The following is a 25,853-nucleotide window of genomic DNA, read 5'->3' on the forward strand; positions in this document are numbered from 1 at the left end:
TTTTACGTATACGAAAACAACAAATTTTTATGGAGGCTTTGTTTTTGTAAATAAAAATATGTTAAAGGACCCACCATCACCACCGAGGCGTAATCGCTTGGGCGTTCAGACCGAAGCGATTCCGCACCGCTGCGGTGACAGCAGTCTACAGTAATTTTTTGTCATAATTTATGAGTATGCAGTTAACAATTGCGGTGCGTTGTTAGTTAGAAATATTACACATGACAAGGAAGAAATGTTGCAATTGTTTGCTGGTTCTGAATATGACGATCGCAAAGATGCCATAAAAAAAAGGCGATTTTAACAAGGCGAATACCATTGATGCCTGAACTGAAAACTGAGGACTGAATTGCTGCCATGTAGGTTGCTTGTAGTCCTGTACACAAAATGACTCGTCCAACCGTCACCGCTGGGCAGTGAAATGGAACAAGCTGCATCTCGGCGGTGCGGTAGTTCGAGCGGTATACCGCTTCCGCTCCGGTGTGGCCGCTTGCATTTACTTCCATTGCACTAAATCAATGCGCAAATATCGCACCGCTCCGGTGTGTGCACCCCTTAATACTTTAGAATAAGTTTATTCATGTTCATAATTCTTAGTAAAATCCAAAAGCATTAACTTTTTAGCTTATGTTTTCTTTTTAATAAAAAATAAATAATCTCCTTCCTTACCTCTATCCGTACTTGAAATTTCAATAACAAACTGCTGTCGACTAGTTTTGTTGATATGAACATTTTTTAAAGCTAGCAGCTCGTAAAAAACAAAAATAATAAATTATACAAAACATAAAAATGACAGGAAACGATCAAAGATACGTAAAAGCCACTGGGACCATTCTGTCAGCAATTTGTTGATGACATTTTTTACAGTAATCAAGCAGTTTATTTGTTAAAATACATCAACAATCACTGCAGTTCATGTTGTGATATTAAGAATAAAAATTCAAAAAAATATTTAATATTTATATTGTTATTGATACTTAGTTTTTTTATGTAAAGTTCCTTAGATACCCTTAGTTCCTAAGATGGAAGTAATACCTTAATCTCAAAAGAATAAAAATACTAGTGTAATAAATAAGAATGAACGTCAAACAAAAGTTATATGGTAACTAAAATGCACAGTGAATCCACTTTACTCAAAACATAAAAAAGAACAAAATTTATATCTTTGGTTGTTTTTGTTGTTGCTAAAATGCCAAGAAATGGTCAAATTTATGAATCAGTAAAAATTCTTTAACATTACAATGGAATCCTTCTGGAATAATGGATCTCTATGTTTAGTTATCTTAAAATAAAATAAGTTATAGCCTATTAATAATCCCTAAAATCAAATGTTCTAAAACATCCTAAACATTGTTTTCCCTATCCTAAACAATACTTTGCCTCTTCCAAACAAACTTTGGCAAGTCCCAAACTAATGGAGTTCCGGTTTAACCCAACAGGAGCAAGATGACTTTTAAATAAATTTTGAAATATGCTTTGGTAACATTAAGATGGTTAGACTATGGAGCCTATCTACTATCTTGCACTGAAATTGGCCACTTTTAGGACTAGTAAATGTACAAAGTTGATTTGAAATGGAATGACTCACCACAAAAATGATTATCTCTCCAGTAAAATTTCAAATCATTTTAGACCTGTCCATCCCAGTCCAAAAACATTTTGAGTCTTTCATTTCTGAAATTACATAGCATTGAGCAATGTTAGGTGCTAAATTTCTTTGGAATTCAAAATCAATTACCGTATAGAAAAAGCTGTTAAGATTTCTATGAAACCATTTTAAGGCAGATTATAATGGTTCTGGTTGATATGACTATCCAGCCATAGAAGTCAGTCTATGGTACAGTTATTTATGTGCCCATAAATAGAACCTTTCTAATTTACTAACCTGTATAGCAACCCATAAAAGGCCGTTAGACTTTAATTCTAATGTATAAATAAATACTGGGTTAAAAGTTAGAAATACTTAATCTATAACTTTGCAGGAAGTTTTCTTCTAGCTGGCTTCAGTCGTGGAAATAAACAATAAAGTCTTTTTTTCGCCTTATATTGAATCCTTCGGCACTGTAAAGAGAAAAGCGAGGTTTTCATAGCATCAAACATAAATGCATCAGAAAGATTGCAACTATTCAAAAATCTATATTTTGAAACATTTTGAATCTAAATTTAAAAGTAATTCAATTGGAACTTTTTATGGTTTGAAAAATTGGTCCAATAAAAACCCAATATTTGTACCCCATAAATCCCCTCATAAAACTTTGATCCTTTAGTCTGATCATGGTGGTTTGCGAATTTTAGTAAAAGTAGATTAACACATTTGTACCAAATGTTATCAAAATCGGATGATTTAAACTTGAGTTATCGTGATAACAGCTTTTCAACTACTGATGTTGAAAACAATCAAGTCGTTCTTTAGGAACAAACTCCACTAACCTCAGATTGGAAGAGAAACCAAAAGATGACGACAACAGCTATACAAAGTGTGCCATACGTTATAAAAGATAGTTTCCTCTTCTTGTTTTGCCAAACCACAAACTCATGATAGTATAGATGACGGTTGCGATAGTCAGCTGGCAATTCAAACTGTGATGGCTTTGGGAAGAGCGAATGGAAAAAGTCTATCAAAACAGCTCTGATTACTTGGTTATCATCTTCTTTTGTCGCATCCATGTTATCGTTCAAGCAAATGAATTTTCTGTAACAAGCATATTCATTCATTGTTGAATTAAATCAAGATTTTAAAAATATGCTAGTAAAAGTGACAAAACCTTTATTAAATAATGGTAAAAGGTTATATTAATAGCGATAAAATACTACCTTATCGATGTTGTTCTTTTGATGTTACACCTTTTAAATAGAGTTGTAAAATAGGAAATAAACTCCTGTAAAGATTTGAAGTACTGCAGGTCCTAGATGTTGTTAAAATCTAATTTATTCCAATCTAATTGGCAGAGGACATGTTTTGCATCTTTTTTTCCTATTATGTATGGGCCATGTGTTGCGTACACCCATGAAGGCTTTTAAATAAAAGGACCGCATTTGTTGTGAATGTTAGATTTAATTTGGATTCAAAATTACAAGGGCTGTTAATTCTGTCATAGACAAATATAATTAAATATAGACCGTCAGCTGTTCTGAGGTTACCATAGGTTCTGGCGCACACCGCTGGGAGCGCCATGTATTTACGGCGTACACGCTACGTAACTACACGGCGCTCCTAGCGGTGTGCGCCAGAACACATGGTAACCATGGAAACTGCAGCACGCTTGACAGTCTATATTAATTCTTTTTGTCTATGATTCTGTACACAAATTTTTAACACTTGATGTTCAATGAACGATGAAGTTCTAGAAATCTTGAAGAATGATCTCGTAAGATTGTGAATAGCCAAAAGTTACACATGTTTTCACTTGATCCCCAAAAAGATTTTTGCAATAATACAACCGTTTTTCACAGTTCAATTTTTACACACACACACAAAATGTAGAACCCACAATGTGTTACTGAATTTAAATAGTGGGATTAACACAAACAATAAGAAAATAAAATTTAAAACAAAATGAATAAAAGGAGAGAGAAAAAAACGAATGATGCTACAAGAATGACAATAACTGTTAAGAAGCAATGCGTGGAATAAGCAAGTTTTACTTTTTCCATTGATTTTTAATGGTGAGTTTTCCATAAAATAATGGAAAAATTGAATTTTCTCTAAAATGGCCTGAATGATTTTAATACACATTATGTATGTTATAGTCCTTTAAATTCTGTGCCAAATGGTACAATTCCCATTGCTGTATAAATTATGGTTCAAAAGTTAATGTAACTTCAACCTATGTTATTTTCCTATATTAAAAAAACCATAAAATAAAGGAAATCAGATTTTCGAAAAAAGCCGGTTTGATTAAAATTGCTATAACATGGCACTTACGATTCTTAACAAAACTGTGCAATCCCCCATGCTGTAAAAATTTGGGTTCTACAGTTATCACAACTTTTGTGATTTTCCCTATAAAATATTAAAGTTACTACCACCGCATACCCATGATGAAGGTTGCTGACAAGCTAACGGGAGAAAGTATGTGTCAGATTGCTGATAATGTTTATTACATTTGTTCTTCTCTATTGTTGGACATTTGGGGTTTGAACAACTGACTCTCCCTCTCTCTCACTCTCTTGTCACATCAGCTGGCCTACTTTTAATGAACACTGAACATATAGTATTTATTTATGGTTATTTTGCGAAGGCCAGAACAATTTTAGTGAGTCGGTGGCTCAGTCGGTAGCGTCGTGGACTTCGGGCCCAAGGCAGCATTGTCGTGGGTTCGGATCCTGGTCACTACCACTAAAATTTATCAGTACAGTTCATCTTTGTACTGTACCAGCTCACTCCTTGCTTTGCTGTAAACGTTCCACGCACGGGTGGTTAGTTTATGTGGACGGGCAAATGTAAGGTTAAAAGAGGCCGCCAACCTCTTTATAAAAAAACAATTACAACCTTATCGAACTCTGGCTATGAAACTCACTTAGGCTTCCTCCTGACTGTGTCCAAGGTAGTCAGCAGATGGCTCAGGTTGGAAGTAACCATGTGGAAGCCCACCGTAGCTTCTCTGACCGGAGGTTTCACCAAAGTGTACAAGAAACGCTTCTTCCTTCCCATTTTGCGTCTGAGCAAGTCTGAAACCAGACTGCAGCTCTCGACCAACTGCTTTGTTACTGTAGGCTGAAAAAATTGGTTTGTTAAAAAATGTAGACATTTCATTCCCATGTCAAAGTTTTAGAATAGAGATAAACATAGTGGAATTCAGCCACCCATCTTTTATGACAAATCCAACTATTTCAGTAAGAAAAATAAAGGGAGCAAACACAGTAGAATGTCAGTGATTTGGCCGTAGATAATCTAGACCCTCCATCAATCCGGCCAGTGGCGGCGCTAGTTACTATAATTGGGTGGGCTAATTCTGGATGTCGTGGTTACTGGGGGGTCTGGAGGGTACAGAGCAAACTGTATACATGATTAAAATTAATTTTTCTTTAATAATAAAATTAAAATTACTGGTGGTACCTATTTAAAAAATCATATATCGTTATATTTCTACCCTAGACAAACACAACACACTCGGAACAGCAGAAGTCATTATCACTGCACTACACGTAAATCAGACTGACTGACAGTGACAGCACAGTTATATTAGTCCAGTTAGATTGGACTGAACACTGAAATTAACTGACAACACTTGCCACCAGGAACGAACTGACTTGCGGACTGAGTGAGTGAGTCTCTTTAGACTCACTCACTCAGTGAGTCTAAACAAGATAACAGTGTCTTTACAGTGTTCTCATATTAGCTATCCCCGCCGGGCTTAGACCTTGAGACACTATTGTGACGCTCCTCTCGTATTGGCAGATCAGATTAAAACTTAATTTTAATAAATCCAAGTCATCAAATATACATTTAAAGTATGTCAAAGAGCATGTAAATATAGAGTAAAGCTCTTCAAGCTTTTTCAACAATGAGATTGTTTGAATCAGTGAGTACGGCTAATATTTACCAATTTGGAGTCTATGTATCTCTCAAACGGAGGTATGGAGAGTTGAGGATCAGGCGGGTAATCCTTGGCACAGTACAACAGGGAAGTTTCAAAGTTGAGGACACTTGACCGTTGAAGCGGCAGATCATACAGCCGAGTGAGAACTGTACGAATCTCTCTGTCCGACCAAGTTCTGCAACACAATCAAATTGTTCTTAGCGAGTCTAGTCAAACAGTGTTAGATGTTGGGTTTTGTGTTCTGTGATATTGTAATTTTTATTTCAAAGTGAAAACTCTGCCAGAGAAATAACTGGCATTCTGACCTGAAGATATACCTACTCAATTATCAGCAGCACTAACAGCTGAAGTTACAACAGATCGGTCTAACAAGTAACTAAAATCTTTCTTTTTTGGTTCTGACAATTGTAAAGGAAAATTCATCATAAAATGGGACAGAAAATTAAACTACTTATTAGTAGTTTAATTTTCAAAAAAAGTGTAAAAATTGTAACAAGCAGTTATGTTGATTGTTAAGTACATATCTTAAAAAAATAATGAAGTGAATGAAGACATTTTAGAGTTTTTATTCAAAACTGTCCGTTTGTTTGGGGGTAAATTTGTCTTTTATATCACATCAAATCAGGTTATTAAATAGTTTTAACAAAAACATGTTTAAACTTTAAATATTATCTTTTTTGATGACAATTAACTCTCATGACAAAAATGTTGGAGTTTAGCCTGTTCATTTTTCACGCATATTTTTATTTTATATAAAAAGCCTTCAATCGTGATAAAAACACAAACTGGTAACTTGTTTATAAAATTATACGTAATGGTCATTCATATTTCAGAAATAAGTATCAGAACGTACAGAAACAAATTCTTTACTCACCCAGAACTATCGGTATCGAAAGTGTCAAATATTTCAGAAACAGAAACTTCACGTTCCTCGTTAATCAAGTAGTAAAAATATCCAAAGGAAAACTGCATATCTTGTGGATGTCTGAAGTAGTGAGACGATGTTTTATCATACTCGGCCTGAAATCTATAGAAAAGACACAAATCTGTAAATTAAATGCAATTTCATTACAAAATTAATCTACAACATCATGGTATTAACACTGAATTTGAATACTGCCTAAGTTTTTTTTATCGTACATTAGAACCTCGCTGATCCGACCTCGGCTAGTACGACTCCTTGCTTATATCCTACTGTGCAATCGCCTATTGGTGACAACGTTACCGTGTTAATATCCTGACCATTTCTCATGGTCCTGTAGACATCATCACTGTCTCCCGCCACGGCAAACATCTTTTTATTCCCCGCAATCACAGAAACATCATTGTCATATCCCGTGATTGTTGCAAAATTTTGAACGTCTCCCATGGTCATGAGAACACTGTCATCATCTTCCAAGGTTGCGGCAAAACCCTGAACATCTTCTGCGGTAACAAATAAATCATTATCGTCTTCCACGATCAAGGCCAAATATTGAGTCTCTTGTGGTAACAGGAACATTATCATCGTTTTCTGCGGTCACAGAAATCTTTGGATAGTCCGACCTTTTAACTGTTTCGCCCATGGTTCCGGTCTCGTAGGTGACAGATTAGAGGGATTGAACTATAATGTGAAATCCGAAGCATGTTTTGTGATCAAGTAAGTCTAGAAGAGTAGGCGATATAAAATCCATTGATTATAAAACAATGGCACAAGGCAAAGAATTTAAGACATTTCAATTGAATGGTTCTTCCCTAGTAAGCTATAAGGAAAATCGTTTTCCAAAGCAATGTAGGTACAGTACAAAATTTTATGAAAGTCAAATTGTTTTACTTACACAGTTTGTAAGTCACTCATGATATGTTTATCAATCAAATGAGGCATATGTGAAGGCACTTTTCTCGCCTTGTACCCGTATCTCTTGTTGAGCAGCGAGTTGACATGTAGAAGCGACTCTGCAAACGTGTCGAGTTTGCGCTTCAAGGAGTTTATCTCTGGTTGAAAGGCGTAAAACCTCTCTGCAACTCCTATTGGCGGGACACCAACCTGTGTGCGGCTTAGGTTCATTGGTGCTAGAGGCCTGAACAAGAACATTGTTCTTCAGTTTAATTCAATTCTTACTCAACAAAAGAAATAATTGTAATGCCTTTATTATTTTGGATTCTCGTGCCATTAATTTATCATAGGGCTAATGAATGATGTAATTTAAAAAGTTCAACATTAGATAGGAACAAGACCAGGGTTTGAACCGTTTTCTTACTAACACTATAAATATTACCAATGGTGTTGGAAAACACAATTAAGTTATTGGTGATGAAAATAGCTGTGATTGTCCTTTAAATAAACAATGAACTTGGAACATAGACCTAATTTAATTTACTATTTTTACTGTAATAAAGAGCCAGTGTGTTCAATTGAGTTAAAGGAGGTTTTTAAATACAGATAAAATTTTGCTTGTTTGTGGAACCAAGACATTTTGTAAAAATCTTCGGTATTTCGTTAAAAGAACAAGTAGTTGTGGAACTATGTTACATTTTAGTTTTACCAAAATAATTTAACACCTGTTACCTTGATGAATTTATGTTGGATTTCAGAACTTTGAAACTCAGAATCTTTCTAATCCCCGTTTGTTTTCGTGAGCCAATTTTTACCCCAGAATCAGGTCTTCTGGTATCTTTGCTCAAATCACCATCTTTAAAAAAATTTTCCATCATATTTACGTAACTCTTTCCGAGTTTTCTAATCAAGATGCTATCAAGCAATGTGCTATTGATCCCACGCTTTCCAAAAATCAACTTTTCACTTTTACCCAATGGTTTTACTGGAGCATCATTTACATGCACCGTCTTCAATAAACTAAACAAATCTTTTATGACATCAGAAGTAAAGCTCGTTCCGTTATCTTTCAAAAAGTCCAAAAGGCTGTTCAAATCATCGTCATTCTTTATAGCATAGGAAGCGTTCTCGTTTACACTATTCACATTAACAATCCCTGCAAGATTATCTTCGTAATCGTCGGTGAAGTGGAGGGATCTGTTTGGCTTTCTGTTTGTTCTCTCTGCCACATCTTCAATGTAGTCTGCGTAGTCCGGGTCACTGTCGTGGAAGTGAACGCTGTCGTGTAATGACTGACGAGAGAGACAGTCGCCCCCGTCGTGGTCACAGGAGGTTGTGTTGCAAGGGACATCACATGTTCCGTCCCCTACCCAGGTCCAGGGGCAGACAGAGGAACAGTCAGGCACTGGCCATGATAAGTAAACCTGGAGACAAATAAACCAACTCTCAATTCATCGTTTGGAAAATTACCCATATAGGGAATAAGCTATAACTGTAGGTCTCATGGTAAGACCTGGGACCGATTTACTTTTTTGTTTTAATGTCTCTAGAGGACAAAAACATATACAGTGTGTTCAAAAAAGTTGGGGGCATAATTTACGTAGTGAATCCTTGGTTAAAAATAAAGAGAAAATCAAGGATAACATTTTTTCTAAAATCGCTTCATTAACCAGATATCTGCCATTTTGTATTTTTTACATAAATATTTTTACCTTTGAATATTCAACCAATCTTTCTACCTTGGTACGTATTTTAAGGTAGAAGAGACCCAGTTAGAAAAAACTTCATCTTAATTCAACTTAAATTTTCAAAATGGCAGCCATTTAAATTTTTTAAACTTAAATAACTCAAAAACGGCTAATTTTATAAAAAAATGCCATGTACACTTTTATTTAGCATTTTTAATTCCCTATCAAACAGTTCCCAGTTAAAAAAGATTGAATAAGAAATAGCTGAAATATTATGATTTTTAGTTGTAAAATGGGGTAGAATAAGGCTAGTCAGGTTTGCCCCGTTTTACAACTAAAAATCATAATATTTCAGCTATGTTGTTAATCGATCTTTTTACACTTGATATCGTTTGATACGGAATAAAAAAATGCTAAATAAAAATGTTCTTGGCTAAGGGACTAATTATAGTTAATACTACTGTTTTTTTAATTGTTGTACCCGATAATATCCTTTGTAATACAGAATATATTAATTAAAAAATATTTACCTTTTGACCACCTCTTGGAGATATAAAGTCTTCTGGCAAAACCTCTTCTCCGAGTAAAATATCATCGTTGAAGTAGAGAAACTTTTCAGATAAACCAGGGATTCTACAAAAAACAAATATTTTTTACGATAAAATTTTTACTTAGTAATATGTAATAAATGTGTAATATTCTTTATCTAATGAAAACATTAACTTATCATTCAAGTTCTATGAATTGTGAATATAATGCATCTTTTCCTAGCAAATAAAGATGATTTGAAACACATGCTACATTCAAGTGATTGGAAAGTAAGAAGGGCTGAAATTATTGTTACCACAAAATGTACTTAGATTTTTCATGATTTAGAGGGATTCGTACTTTTAAAACTACTTGCACTAGTTTTGTGCTTGGTAAAATTACATATATTAGGCCCCTATTAGACGAGGTAGCCTGGCGACGTCGCCAGCGACAGTAGCTGGCGACGCACTGGCCACCAAACCTAGTAGCCAGTTGAGTAGCTAGAATTTTACCGCCATTATTCATTTTGTTGTGAGTGCTTGTCTTGTACTTGTACTTGTTATAAAGTCACTAATAAAGTTTTCAGTGTTCAACTTTGTGTCGGCCAACTTCTGACACTTTTTCATGAGCTCTTCTTGCTTTTTCTTTGATTCTTTTTTTTGTTCGCCTTTCGGAGGTTCTTCTTTTTTCTTCATATCTTCGCGTATCCCTTCGACTGAATCATATGTAGACATTTTATCAACTGAAGTGAACAATTCACACACTCACAACACAACAGAACGCAACACAACAGTGTGCAAGTACCCCCGTGATATGAACTGACCGAGTGGCGACGTGATTCTTGCGACCTAGTGTAATAAGCTCCATATGCTACAACGCAGCGTCGCCAATATGGGTAGCCAGTGGCTACCGCAGTGGCGACGGGGCTCGGTAGCCAGTCGGTAGCCTAAGTATGGCTGCGTCGCTGGCTACCCTCGTGTAATAACATCCATAAGAATCAATGACCCTTGACAAGCTGAGTAGCCAGTTTGGTCGCTGGCGACGTCGCCAGGCTACCTCGTCTAATAGGGGCTTAGAGATTTAAAAATATCACTCTGAATGTTAACTAGTCTTATCCTAAATAAGAGGTGTCATTTTCAAATATCCTTGATTATACATTACATGTTATCGTAAACCTCTATAAGAAGTCAACCTTGATTAGGCCTACAAGTCCTTATTCATAATACCTATGAGATACTTCTCATCGAGGTTCTACTCTATAATAAATAGTAGTTGTGTGGTGAAAATTTTCCAAAGATTCACAGGAACATTTAGAGATGCAGCCAAAATATAATCTATTATAAAACTTCTAGATCTGAAAAATGTATGTAAAATTGGTGTAATATATTGTGTTTGTAAAAAGCTTAGCAATAGATTATAATTATAAGTTTTGTGATAATAATTTCACTAACAACTACTCAACCCAAGTATCATTACAGCACAATACACCAAACTAAGCAATAAAACAATTTACAATTAATTCAAGTGCAATATTTTATAAAAATATGACGAGTGAAAGAGTACAGTGTATTTTTTGTATTATGTTGTTACACAGAATATGTTTAGATAACTGATTAACATAGTCCAGAAAACACAATATACTGTATTGTATATTTAATTACTTCAGGCACTTGTCTTATCTTATCTTTAAAATAAAGTATTCTATTTCAGTTCACAAACGGTTGTTGCACTACAAAATCTGTTCCATGATCGCGTAACGGTGATTGTCTGCTTACGAGATCACTGACAGGCGTATGAGTGAATGACAGAATATATTTCAAATTTCTAACTTTTTTTCTGTACTCAAAGTATACTAGTTTTATTTTTTATGTGTCAACTAATGGTCTCAGTGCTATGATGCTTTATCCTAAGCCATGCTGAAGTGCTGGGAGATCTTAACCAATAATTAAAACGCTCACACTGAAGCTGATATCTATATTGTTGCTGTGAGCGACGCTGTAGCACTGAGAGGGTTAAATAAAATATTTTTGGAATCCAAGTGAAGTTTTTTTCCCTAGGACGCTAGGCACGAGCCCAGGTTTTTTTTCACATTTCTTCAGGCTAGACCTAGGGGTTACGGTATTATCACTTGGATAAAATCCATTGGTAATTTGGCGGAATTTGAACCCGGGACCTAAGGGACTGAAGTTCCGCTCTCTAACCAATAGATCAGCTCGCTCCCCAAAGTGTAAGGAACCATGGGTAAAAATTAGAAAATCCTTATTTTTATAAAGTTATTTATTTAAGCTCCTAACATAAAAAATAAAGTATTTCACTCAATTTGAGATGTAAAAATGAAATTTCTAGTTTCCACTTATTTATGGACATGCAGACATAAAAATGTTAAAAACTGGCTTTCATGCACAAATCTAACATGACATTCATACAACACAACACTACCTGTGTAAATGAGTCTCTATTGCAGGGCTACTAAATGTCGGCAGATGAGATGAGTTGGTGAAGATAGATTCGTGAGGTACAATCTGAACACGAGGGTTTGACAAATCTAGCCAGTAAGGCAGTTGGCCGTTGGTCACGATAAACACTTTGCGCACCCACGGCGCAAACTTTTCTAACGACCGAAGCGAGTAGCGCAGTTCCTGTAGTAAACAAAGGAGTTGGAAACCGAGCTTCAAATTTACCCGGTAGTTGATGAACTGATTTGAAAACATTGTGGAGCTAATTTCTTTATTCGTCCATAAATATTGTGTTAAAAAAATGTAAATGGTGTATGTTGCGGTGGGGCACACGGAAGATTTCTCAGGTGCCGTTTGACACTTTGACGTCACTAACTGCTGACGTCACTAACTGCTGCTTCTGAAGAAACAGACAATTTTAAAATTTTCTATTATTAATAAACTGTCATAACCTAACCAAACTAACCAAACGTGCTGATAATGAAAAAATCGAATAAAGGTTTACTAATCTAAAAAATAGTTTTGTTCATAAAATAAAATTATAATTGCCTAAAATTCAATTTTATAATTTTTTAATTATAAAATTAAACCGTCATAACCTAACCAAACCAACCAAACTTGCTGATATGAAAAAATTTTTGATAAAAAGTTAGTGCCGCCGGCGGGATTCGAACCCGGAACATTTGGATTATCAGTCCGCATCGCTATCCACTTCACCACCGAGGCCGATGGCTCATAACCGTATCGTTGCGGTATTGGTGTTCCCTCAAAGTGACGTTAGCAGTTAGTGACGTCAAACGGCACCTGAGAAATCTTCCATGTGCCGTTTCGGTGTATGTTGTATGTTACAAAATAAAGCTTTTTTCTGGCTTGAAAAACTCCATAGTAACAGTTAAAAGTATAAAGTTAGTTACTTACAGCTGTATCCAATAGTTAATGCTTACAGGTAAAAGTTCAACCATGATTTAAATTACCATGGAAACAATTGAAACCAGTTGAAATTTAAAATTGAACACAAGAAGATGTACCGTACGTGAGTCTAGATTAATATTTTTAATGGTTATACAAACATTAAGATTAGTTAAATTGTAGCATTAGAGCACATTGTAAATTATTATGTCCCAAGTTATAAAAGAATCTTTTAATACTGACACCATCCACTAAGAAGGAATAAGACACTACTTCCCTGTACTTAGCCTAAATTGCTTGTATTACTCAAGCACTCAAGTTCCATATTAGTTTGGTAAGCTAAATGTGGCAAGTGGGTGAGAGTCCATTGGACTTTGTCACTCAAAACTGTTGTTGTACAGGTAGATGTCGCTGAACCATCAAGATACGAAGAGACTACCAGAGCCACTCTTCACTTCTTCTATCCAACAACAATTTAGGCCCTCCTTTAAAGTTTCAATAGAAAACTATAAACAAATTAGCCTAAATTATTTAACTTGATTAAAAATAAAATACTAATCCTAACTAATATATTTTACATTATATGTTTTGAATTACTAAACCATGAAGTATCACAGTAAACAGTTCGAAGAGGTTTGTTGTAATCAATTTTTCATTATAGGTTTTTTATTTGCAAAAACAAAATTTTAACTTTAAATTAATTATTTACACTTAAATAACATTTCTGATATACAAATAAAATGACAAAACAAAACTTTGCAATTCCGTGAGATGAATGATTATTTCAAGTGGCAGAGTACTCCTCAGTCACCCCATAATTTGGCCCGAATTCCAAATTTGTCAGGGTACCTTAGGAGGCTTTTAGACGTTAAACAACTAATGGTCGTGTAGGCAATACATCAAGGACTGTGTCCTTTCTTTGGATTCCGCTTCAAAATCTGTGGTAGCCAGGTGCTGTTGATCAGTGGGGTGTTTGTTGTTGCATTGACTAGTGCCGGAACATCCTCGCTGGAGTGGCGCCCGGCTTGAGGAAGGCCCAATGTCGGCAAACATTCTCTGATAACACTGAATTTCGGAGTCTGAATGACTCAGTCCCTCAGATGGTAGAGGTTTCTATATACAGGGGGCCACTGAGCGCTGCAGTGGTGGGTGTGTAGGCTTTCTTGGGTTCTGCCCAGATTGTCTGCACATCGCTTCTACTGTTTGATCCCTCTAGGGTGCGGATATAAAAACCTATGAAATACTCCCTCAAAACTCCCTGATACAGTAGGAATGATAGGCTCCCAAAGTTTAGAGTAGATCTGCGAGAACTTCTCTTCTAGTGCCCCTTGACTCCTACTCTAGGGTCGTGAATAGCATACAGGGATTTCCCCATCAACGTGGAAGACTGGAAGAAGAAATTAAATACTGAACATCTGACTTGTCCAACACCTGCTACTCTATGGCTGTGTCGTGATAAGCATACCGTAGATGGATTTCCCTCAAGAAGTCAAACAAAAAAAAAACAAAGAGGAATATTAGAAGAAAAAGAAAATACTGCGTCAAAAAGCCATCATAGATGCTGCCACGTCAAAAGTGAAAATAAAATCCACAACAAAGGCGAGTTTGAATGATCAAAGCAATTTACATTGAAAATCACTGGATTGAGAATGAAGACAGACTATGTAGAACACGCAAGTCTGAAGAAGACCCTGAAACTTTGGATCCAAGCAAAAAGGTAATAATTTTCTTAAAATAAATATTAGATATGTTGTGCTGTTTAGCAGTTAAATTAGTCACAAACTTGTATTTTATTTTATTTTTTTTTTACTCTGAAAATATTTATCTCTCACCCACTGCCAAGCATAAAATACCTTTCATTAACAAAGGTTTAGTTTACCAATACCAATTTATTTATTTTGTTACAAATTATTTATTGAACATTGTTTAGGTGTAAGTGTCATCATGTTAAACTCTTATCAACACTTGTTTTAGTAGCCTAGTTAAACTCACAAAAAAGTCTGAAAATGGAAGTGATTATTGATGTACTTAAATAAAGCAGTTTAAGAACAATTTGTACTTTTAGCAATTTGATTGATTAATTCATTAATTGAGATACAAATGTTTAAAATAATTTACATTGCAAACGTAACCTGTTCAGACATTCCGTAATGTTACTTCTATTGAATGAATCCTAACAGAAAAAGTTCTCATCGCCTGAAAACCGCAAGTTTTTGTAATTTAGATAGGTGGACACTAAAGATAGATGGATGATTAGAGATAAATATTAAAATGTGGGTTCTGAACCATCAGTCCATGATATTATAACTAAAATCCATTAGAATCCACACCAGACAGAAATCGCACACTAACACTTGACTAGCCCAGTGTCTAGTATAATACTAGATTATCAGAGTCATTCAACCCTTTTAAAGGTTATACATATGAGTATTTATTATCAAATCAACAAATATTCCCAAGCTCCAAAGCAAAATACTTATACCTTTAAGATATATTTCATAACCATAAAACTCTTACCTCCTTGTCTTCATATCGGGAAGGAGAGTAATCGTCAGGTTTCAAGTGTGTAGGAAGCTCCAAAACTAGACTAGCCCTTGTCACATTCAGTTTCATTACATGCTTGATGAATACAATATTCCATTTTTTACCCTGAAATCAAATAGTACCGCAACAATTGCGTAGAGAAAGTCTTAAAGGTGTTCACTACTTTACCTACGACCGTTTTTTAATTACTAACAATCACTACCGTACTCGTTATGTCTAAGAGAGGTTATGTTTTCGTTTATAACCTCTATTGCCACTGATTGTGATGCAACCACTCATTGTCCCAACTACTCACTCATTGTATAATCAATTAAATTGGCTGATAAGTTTACGTTCGGAGCATTCAATTTTTACTATTTTTTTCTCAATCCTTGAACTTCATTGGTACAAACTTGTATACTGTAAAGTAGCTGAACAATGATGTAAAGTAAGTTAACAATACTGTAAAGTGAATCTTTTCAATTCTTTGAACCGAATTGAAAAGGCTAGTTAAAAAAACCTCGTAGGTAAAGATTTTAAAAGTTTTTATAATACATATTATTAAATATAGGCTACATTATTTTAGTTGATAATGTTCAACTGTGTGTTTTGGTTTGGCTTTAAGTTTAATTAGCTGGTTTTGAAGTATGAGGATTTACGATCATGGAAACTTCATTTGGTGTAAGAGTAAAATAACAAGAAAACCCAAGGATTAAGGCCATGTGTATGGTGAGACACACGTGACACAACACACACAAGCCAAGTTTTGCAGCCCTAGCCAAACAGCACATGAATGTTTGACTAGCGCATGTTGGGCATAGTAGGATTACTTACACTACGCAGTCGCCAAGATGGAAGATAGTAGCAACTCCTTTGAGTCTGCTATGGGAATTAATTTATTTACTCTTTAATTACCTTAACAGATTTTTAAAGTCAAATGTTAATAGCTAATTGTGAAATAATTGCCTAACACAAGCACTTGTTGAGTAATTTTCGTGCTAGTGGACACGCATATAAATAGGCATAAGAAATTTAAACCAAAACAAAAAAAGTAAATTAGGCTTGGATCTAGGTCTTACCATGAGACCTACGGTAATGGCTTATTCCCTGTCTCAAAAAAATATCATTTTTTCATTGTTGCTTATATCTTTCAGTAAATCAGTGACCAATAGTCAATATCGGCTCCTTTTTAGCCTGACCTTAAATTTAAGGACTAGTAGGCCTAAACAAAAATTACTCACTTTTAATATTTTACGAACACTAATCTGTGAGTTGAACTCTGCAAAGATTATCTTTGGAAATCTCCAAATGCTGGCAATAGCTTCACCAAAGGTTTGCTCTAGTGTCTGTTTGGATAAAACTTCCACGCTTTTGTTGACTCCTCGAATGGCAATTGTGTTACTCGGTGTGAATAAACTTGTCGCTTCTTCTTCTGAAATTGAAAGGCTGATTATGATGCTGACTGTGTGCATGTTATTTATAGTTAGAAAACAACAAAACAAACAAATGGGCCTAGTTGATTACAAGTTAATTTAAACCAACATATAATATGATTTTGAATTGTGGAATAAAGAGGATAGCAGATATTCTTTTTATTCTAAATTCAAATTCCTGGCCTAGAGCCTTTCCCTGATCAAAACCAACAAGGAAAGGTGTGTGTGGTTATGTACACATCATCTATCAATGGGACAAATAATATATGTTAAAAGATTCACTTTACCTGACATCAAGAAAGTGTCAACATGAAATTAAGAGTCAATGAAATGTATAGCCTAACATTTTGCACTAAAGAATCTCCTTCCTTTGAAATGCCAAAGTACAATTCATTATAGGCTACAGTAAAATACTTTGAATCTTTTACCAACCAGTTTTTTTTATCTCAACCACGTCATGACTGAGCCTTGGTCAGGTAATAATTTGGCTGGAAAAAAACAATCGACTAAGAAGAAAGCATTAACAACCCAAACCAAATTCATAAAATTCTATTTAAGGTGTAGCCTCTAGATTAACTGGATAGGTTATACTAAAAGTGGTTTGAATATCTGTATTATTGGTAATCCTGCAACGTTGTGGCAGCAGCAAGTCAGTTTTCATGGAACCATCATCAGGCATCAAGGAAAGAAACATCACTTCTGATGAAGGTCATTATTTTTCTCAAGCAAAATTTTACAAAACTAACACTCAACACGCATTAGTCAATTTTTGGCAAGAGTTTTGTCTAAATCTAAGTATTCTTTTGACAAACATTAATTAGGCCAACTTACCTGTTGTCCAATGAACGTGATGAGGAGACAAATATTTCTCATTAATTTTAAATATTTTATCCGACTGATCATCTGCGGTTTGGATTGAATCCCATCGTAAAACAGTCCAATCAGTGTCTAACAATTTCACAGATTTTATTGATACGTAGCTAAGTTGATTTAAAACTTGATCCAGGTCGGAGGCATTCAATCTGTGGATTCCATGAAAAATTAATAAAAAGTCTAGGCCTACTAACAATAGGCCTACTTATACAGTAAAACCTGTTAGTAAACTACAGTTACTGTTCCAAACAGGAAATGTTACTGGTTATTTAAAGTGTATTTGACATATCAAACTGTTTAGCAGACAACTCCTTTAGTATTGGTTGGCTGTTGTGTATGAATCTATTTTGTGGTAAAAAAAGGAAGACTTAAAAACCTAAGTTAAAAGAAGAAGGTTGAATGAGATTTATTTACTTATTTTTGTACCCATCAGCATCCCACTTCACAGCAAAAAAATATGTCATGGATATTCTAGAGCTGGTGATATTCAACAGTAAAAAATATTTGAGAGAACACACAGAACGTGGCATGGGGCGGCCCACGTAGTAAATCATGATGCTTAAAAACAAATACATACTTTATAGCCTAATACTATAGACTATTGGATACTGAATTTGTATTAATAGTCAAAGCTAATACGGAGGAAAAAAAGGAGAGCGGCACCATCCAGCGTGTCTCCATTTGAACCAGATGAGATTGAATTTTTTGAATGGCAACACACGTTTTTTTGGGTAGTCCAAGTTATAAATGGCAAATCAAGTCTTTTGTAGGCCTGCACTGTGGCAGACAAATCATAAGCACTACAAGAACAGAGGAATTGTAGACAAGCTGTGGGATGAGATGGCAATGATAATCAGTCCTTCAAGTTAAGTGTTAGATAATTTATTTATCTTATTACGCCTATTATGAAACCTTTTTCAACAGCTATCAATATATATTTTTTATACAATTACATTAACAATTTAGAGTAAAATGTACCAGTATCGACATTTATTTCACGATTACGTCAAAACCCTTTACGTTTCCCCAACTGTCTACATTTTTATATTGACTACTTAAACAGTAGAAAAAATTTGATGTTAATGAATTTACAAACACATTACATCGCTTAGTTTTTGTATTCATACAGGGTGCGGCAGAAAGAACTCCCCGATTTCTAAGGCTAGCGGTAGCGAGCAGCGGTGAGGTAGAGTGGTGGGGGTTGTGTCCTTGAATAGATGCGTACGTGCCGTTTCAGTGTACGCCATGGCTTGGTCAGGGCAGCATCGCGCGTTTGTGGTGGAGCAGTTCATTCAAAATGGCGGATCGCCTATAGCCACTCAACGCTATCTAAAGTCTAAGGTATACGAACATCGTCCTCAAAGTTTGGAAGCCCTCAAGGAAAGAATAAGGCATGAAGTTGCAGCCATCTCACCCGAAAGGTAATGGACAACTACCGGGAACGTTTGAACCAATGTGTTAACACTGGATGCCGCCATTTAAATGAAATTTTATTTAAAACACGATAATTTTACATTATTGATTATTAAAACAACATTTTATTTAAAGCACTATAATTTTATATTTTTTTAAATAGCATAATGTGTGTTTTTGGTTAATAGCAATAAAAATGTCATATCTTACTTGTTTTGTTTTTATTAGCTTTCCTAACAGGGGAGTTCTTTCTGCCGCACTCTGTACAATACCAAACCATTTTACAATTAGTGGTAATTGTATGGGAAGGAGAGAAAAAAATGTGCCATGCTGCGTTTTATGTGTGTAGGTTGAGGTGTTCTGTGTATTTGTACCCTTACAATGATAAAATAATAATAGATTATAATGATTGAAAGAATAGATTGTGATACGAATGCAACAGAGACTGAACGAGATTAAGAGTAAAGTGAAGAGAGGATTACAATGGCAGATGGAGGAGGAAACGGGAGTAGGTGGAAAGACAATAGAATACCCCAGCTGCAGCAAACTTGCAGACTAAGTGAATTTCCATTTACCTGGCTGGATTTCTACTAAAAAATTCCTTTAAAATTGTCAGATTTATTTCCTATTTAAATATTATTAATTTTAATGATTAGGCCTAGGCTACTTAGGTTTGCTGCTACTGGGAGCGTATTGAGGTGTTTTTATATTGAAATGTTGATAGCTTAGAATAAAATAAACAAAATTGACAAACTTAATTAAAATATATCCATAATCAAGCAAAATTACAACATATTATAATAAATTCACCATAAGAATAATATGGGAATTTTAAATTTACAATTTTTGAGTTATCTTCGTAACCGTTAGGCTTACAACAACCCTTCAATATGAATATAGCCTACAAAATTATTGTTTTTTTAAGCTCTAAAATTAATGGTCTGGAAATAAATTGTGAAATGTTGTGTTTTTAGGATCAAAAATCGGAAAAACCAATTTTTACCCTATACCCATTAACCCCAGTTCCCAAAGTTTGATCATGCTGGTTCGAGTATTCGTTAGAATAAACGAAGGTTTACACGTTTGTACCAAGATTCATCAATTTTAATCGGATCATTTTTGCTCGAGTTATCCTGCTAACTGACACACACATATGAATTGAACAACAGCAATTAAGTTTTTGGCCTCTGGGGACCTCAAAGCTTTATTCCCTATATGGGAAATTCGCTAAAATTTAGAGGTTTAGTCAACCCCCAAACCAGGAAATAATTGGAACGGAAGAGAATGTGTATTTGACCTACTAATTTCGTAATATTTAAATAAGGCATACATCTTTTGGATGTGTTTGTAGAATAAGACTAGCTGTGTGCCCGCTCTACGCACGGGGATCTTTAGTCAGTTGAAAAAGTAGGTAGGCCATGTATTATAGGGAAAAGTACCGGTATCAAGGATCGTCGTCGAATAGGTTGTTATGAATAATTGGGTAGGCCTACGTACCCAAGATACAGTCTATGGGCCTATTGGCTGTATGGTCCAGCGATTGCAGCACATAGCGGTGAGTAGAAACCGAAAGTGACACATTGGAAAAGCGAGTTTAGCACATCGATCTCTATTATTGTTTAGCATCATCCGTAAACCTCTGTTACAATCACCCACTGCAGTTATGATTTTTCACTTTAAACTTTACACAACCGCCAAAGTTGAAACTTGAAACACCGTCAATGAGTGGAAACCTTGTTAGTAAGCTATTGTCGACGATGATTTAATAAATGTTGTAAAAGTTCCCAGCCCTATACAACACCGTTTCAAGGTATTTTTCCCGGTTATCAAAACTTCAGAGCAATTTTATGCACAAAGAATCTCTAATTTAATTTTACACATCCTTTATGTAAGGTAAATAGTTTTTAATCTCACTTGGTTTGGATTTTGCTTTCAAAACGTTATCAGAAATGTTTGCGGTATTTGTAAACAACATTTAATGTAAACATATCAGTGACAGCAAGAAATAATAATCTTGACCCGAACAGCTGTTCGATATTTCATAGATTAACTTATTATGTTATGGACATTGGACATTGGAGAAAACTTGACAAAAATCGCACGAAATTGGGTTTTTAAACGTACGTCATTTTATTTACAAAGTAGTGACGCCATATTTTAATGGCTAAAGACAATCTCGCCAATCCAGTGAATACATTAAAATGATTTGGATCTTGATAGGTACTCTCGTTTTTCAGGAGAAGGCCGTGTAAAATGGCTCTTGGGCCGTGACAGACAGGAAGACAGACAGACAGGAATTTAGATGAGACTTGTTTCGGTTTCTTTAATGTATAAAACATAAAAATAACCTAAAAGTTTATGATTCTGAGCAATGTACAGACACAACTCTGATTTTATTTATATAGATATCAGTAAAATCGACAAAACACCAGTTACTGTGTAACTATGCAATGTAACTTGTTGTATCCACAAAGGATTTGGTTTTATTTCAAAGGGTAGGCCTGAAGGGTAGAGATGAAAAAATAATGATTGAGGAATAGCAGAGTATTCCACACACATTTGGATATTTAAAATATTATTTTTATTTACCTGAATGCCGTAAAGTGACTTGGGAGACAATCTTGAAGTTTACAATCTCGTGAAAGCTCCTTCCTGAGTCTCTTCTCTGCCGATTTCAACTGGTTCTTAAAAGCTGAATCTGAACCGTTCACCCAAGTATAAACTACATCAATGGGAAAGTGCTGGCAAAGTCTGCAAGTTTTAAATAAATAATATAGCCTTGAGTGGTTCAATTTAAAATATCCAATAAGTAATAGGCTTTTTTACAAAGGTTGCTGACTCAGTCGGTAGCATAATGGGCTACGAACCATATTAACATTATTATGGGCATTGATGTCGTCAGTTCATGTTTTAATCATCTTTGAAATCAGGACAATCCCATCATTGTTTCTTACTGACTCATTCTGTGATTTGCTTGATACATCCATACACAGGTCCAAGGCCCATGTGGACGGACAAATGAAATGTTAAACAGGCAGCCAACCTTTCAAAAATATTAAGGTTGATTGATTCTTTATCAACAGACAAAACAAATACATTAGGTACACAAAGTGCTAGATTACAATAAGTTGTTACATATTTCAGAAACGGTGTGACAACTGTTTCCAAGTGATAAATAATGTTCAAAAACATGTTTATTGATATATTACCTGTACAGGTTTTTAAATAATTACGTTTTAAAAGTAAGCAGATAGGAAAATTATAAAGAGTCATAACTTAAGATACGCACCGATCTTCTAGGGTCATTTGAACAATGTTGTCTCCAAATCTGTTTGAATGAGGTTTTGCCCTGGTCAACCAACTTCCATTTAACCATACCTAAAACAAGTGTCAATGCATGCAGTAATTCATACTGTGGAATAAATTGAAACAATTAATTTGTTACTCTTGGATTTAAGAGATGAATATATACTTTAATGTAGGCTACCATGTAAATGAAAATCAAACCATATATAGGCCTGAATAAAAATTAACTTCGTAGGTGACTAGGGAACAGAAACAGCTGTTATTTGTTTTGACGAGTAGACTTTCATATCTGTTGTCAAAAACAGCCTCCAGCCCTTAGGCAGGGAAATAATGAACATCTCCTCACATCGTGGAGGCATCTTCGTCCTCAAACGCAAAAGCAGAGTTATTGATTTAAAAAAATTGAGTTCAATAAGTTACAATGTTTGTTGTTAAAAATTTGTTTTGGTATAATAACTTATGCTGCGGACTCTAGTCCACAGCCTACTTGACCAAATGGTAAATCTGGTACTGCTAGTACATTCTGAAACTCTTGTGCAGCTTCAAAGCTCACAAGTTACTTGTTACAGCCTTGAGAAATTTAGTAAATAAGTTAAGCAAATTGTAGTAAAACTACTTACCTCGCAAAAATGAAGAAATGTTATTAACGATGTGTAGCTCAGTAAGAGAAACAAGAGCAGGTAACATTTGTTGGAAAGAATATCGTACAATTGTTTTTGTAAAATTTTCCAAATTGACATTCCGAACCAGTTATTACTGTAATTAGATCTGTACCTAGGCTAGGGTAAGCAATTATTCAAACAATTATAATAGCCTTAAAAACAGATTCGGCAATGCAAAACAAAAATAACTGGATAATAGACTTCAGATTTTAACACAATTCATATTTTCTAATACGTCAATGAAGTGGACATTATGCATTTCTCTCCATCCCGGTAACCCTTTTATTAATACAGTTTTATTACATGTTAATAACAACAAACATAACCAAGATAAGATGAAAATGACATTTTGGATTGATAACATTGAGATTGAGTATGAAATGAATGAGATTGAGATCGAAGTCGAAGTCAACTCACAACTCAAAATACCCCCGCCGCAGCAAACCTGCAGACTTAGCGAATTTCCATTTGCCTGATTGGATTTAAACTAAAATGTCTCCTTAAAAATATCACATTTATTCCCTATTTAAACAGAATTAGTTTGATGAGTACTTAGGTTTGCTGCAACAGGGAGGGTAAAAAAGTTGTTTTTATGTAAAATATTAAAAGGTACTGTGGTTTAGTAAGAAATTAATGTATTTTCTAAATTTGATCAAAATATGTTCATAAACAAACAGTTGACTTATTCTCCATCAGTTGACTTATTCTCCATAAGAATAACATGGGAATTTTAAAATTACAATTTTTTTTAATTTTCTCCGTAACAATTAGGCGCATAGTAACAATTAGTGCCAAGGTAGTGAAAAGAAACAGAATCGTCATACAGGGCCGTCGTAGTATTAACTTTTCGAATAAAGTTTATAATGGACATTGTCTATGGTCGTCCCCTCATTATAAAAACTAATGAAATAAAATAGTTATTAGTAGCAGACTGACTTTAATCAGGATTTTATATACCAATTTAAAATTTGAATGACAAATTATTAAGTTTTATCTATGGTTTTAACTCATATGGAGAAAAGAGGGCTTGTAAAACTTATATGACTGAGACCGACCTTTTAATCAAGCTACTGGTCACATTTTATTGATTTATTCATACAAACGGCAAACACCAATTTACAAAAAACCTGCTAAACATAGTGATATTTGTAATAAATACCCCGCCCTAGCAAACCTGCTGACTAAGCAAATTTTAATTTGTCTGAATTGATTTTCAATTAAATCTATTTAAATAACATACGGTTTAACAAGTACCTAGGTTTGCTTCCACAAGAAAACTAATAAAGTGTGGTTTTTAGTAAAATTTTAATAACTTAGTATAAAATAAATAAATTTGCCAAGTTTGATCAAAATATATCAGTAAACAAGCAAACTACAAAATTTACAACATTCCTCCATGAGAATAACATGGTAATTTTAAATTTACATTCCCCCCCCGTTACCAATAGCCATACAAAAACAATTTTTTGATATACTACATTTTTTTTAAGCTCTTTAAAAATTCTAAGAGAGAAATTGGGGAATTTTGTGTTTTGAGGGTCGAAAATGAGGAAAATCAATTTTTCCCCATAAAACCATTGACTATACACCTCTACATTTGTTCATTTGTAGAAGTGTATAGTCAATGATAAAACCCCCCATACAATCTCATTCCCAGAAAAGGTGATCAGATCGTGTCGGACTAGGAACACGGATGTCGATGAGTCCAAGCAGAGCAGGACAGTCCACCTCACCAATCAGCAATCTTCGAAGGAATAAGAGGCATGTAGGCCTAGCTGGTGTCTGGTGATAAGCGAGTTCAGTCCAAGGGAACACTCCACCAGACTCAGCTAGGGACTGACTGGTACTCGAAGCCCAACTTCACACCCACAATCCGTATTCGTCCTGAACCACTGGATTTGGCCGGGTTGACATGGAGACCGGAGACCATATGCAGCCGTCGTATTCCAGTATTGACCTTACCAGTATTGACTTGTAGACGGTGTTTATGGCGTCGATATCCAGCCCATTTCTAGATGTTCTGATGAGCAGGCCCAGAGTTCACAATCTAGTTAATGTGGTCATCAGGACTGATACTCGAAGATGGTTACACCCAAATCACGTATATTCTGAACTCTGTGCAAAATGGAGCCCTAGAGTATTGTAGTCGAAGGACACATAGTCAGTGGAACGATGAAAGCTTATAACGTGGTATTTGCTGGCGTTCATCTTCATGCCATCTTGAAGGAACCACTCTTCATTTATCAATAAACTATCCTGAAGCATGTGACAATCTATGATGGAAGAAACAGAGAAGTGAATACCTTGGTGTCATTGGCAAACAGCAACAGTCGATGCAGATGTGATTGACGATGTCGTTCAGAAAGATAGAAACAGGAATGGTCCCAAGTAGGAACCTTGGCACACCCTAGGGGGCTCGGAAAGGCCGGGAGTTTGCGCCGGATAATTTTACTACCAGCATACGGGTGGTAAGTGATAACATAGATAAAACATACTCCTCAGTATGTTTTATCTATGGTGATAACTTTGTATCCAATAATCAATGGTCATAAGAACTGAACCAATGGATAGAAGATTTCCCAGAATTCTGTAGGCTTGTAGTTTGGCGATGAGGTGTTGATGACTGACATAATCGAAGGCCAAAGGCCTTCGAGAAGTCAATGTAACCACTGTCAACCGGAAAGATCAATGTATATAATTATC

General features: G+C 35.1%; 1 protein-coding gene across 1 annotated transcript; it reads right to left on the reverse strand.

The window, feature by feature from the left end:
• Nucleotides 1–1,046: 1,046 nt before the first annotated feature.
• Nucleotides 1,047–23,393, reverse strand: LOC128993217 (N-acetylglucosamine-1-phosphotransferase subunits alpha/beta). The gene is made up of 15 exons (XM_054416982.1): nucleotides 23,109–23,393; nucleotides 22,472–22,560; nucleotides 21,772–21,933; nucleotides 17,728–17,918; nucleotides 16,705–16,895; nucleotides 15,458–15,589; nucleotides 12,015–12,214; nucleotides 9,578–9,680; nucleotides 8,092–8,783; nucleotides 7,361–7,603; nucleotides 6,418–6,570; nucleotides 5,547–5,718; nucleotides 4,521–4,717; nucleotides 2,431–2,692; nucleotides 1,047–2,061 (listed from the first exon to the last, which is right to left on the reverse strand). Exons 1-15 carry the CDS (start codon nucleotides 23,226–23,228, stop codon nucleotides 1,969–1,971), a joined length of 3,000 nt encoding a protein of 999 aa, XP_054272957.1. The 5' UTR covers nucleotides 23,229–23,393; the 3' UTR covers nucleotides 1,047–1,968.
• Nucleotides 23,394–25,853: the final 2,460 nt, after the last annotated feature.

This window comes from Macrosteles quadrilineatus, unplaced genomic scaffold, assembly GCF_028750875.1.
Source record: "Macrosteles quadrilineatus isolate MER2022 unplaced genomic scaffold, UCM_ALF_1.0 Scaffold_4__1_contigs__length_99947679, whole genome shotgun sequence".
NCBI classification, from domain to species: Eukaryota; Metazoa; Arthropoda; class Insecta; order Hemiptera; family Cicadellidae; genus Macrosteles; species Macrosteles quadrilineatus.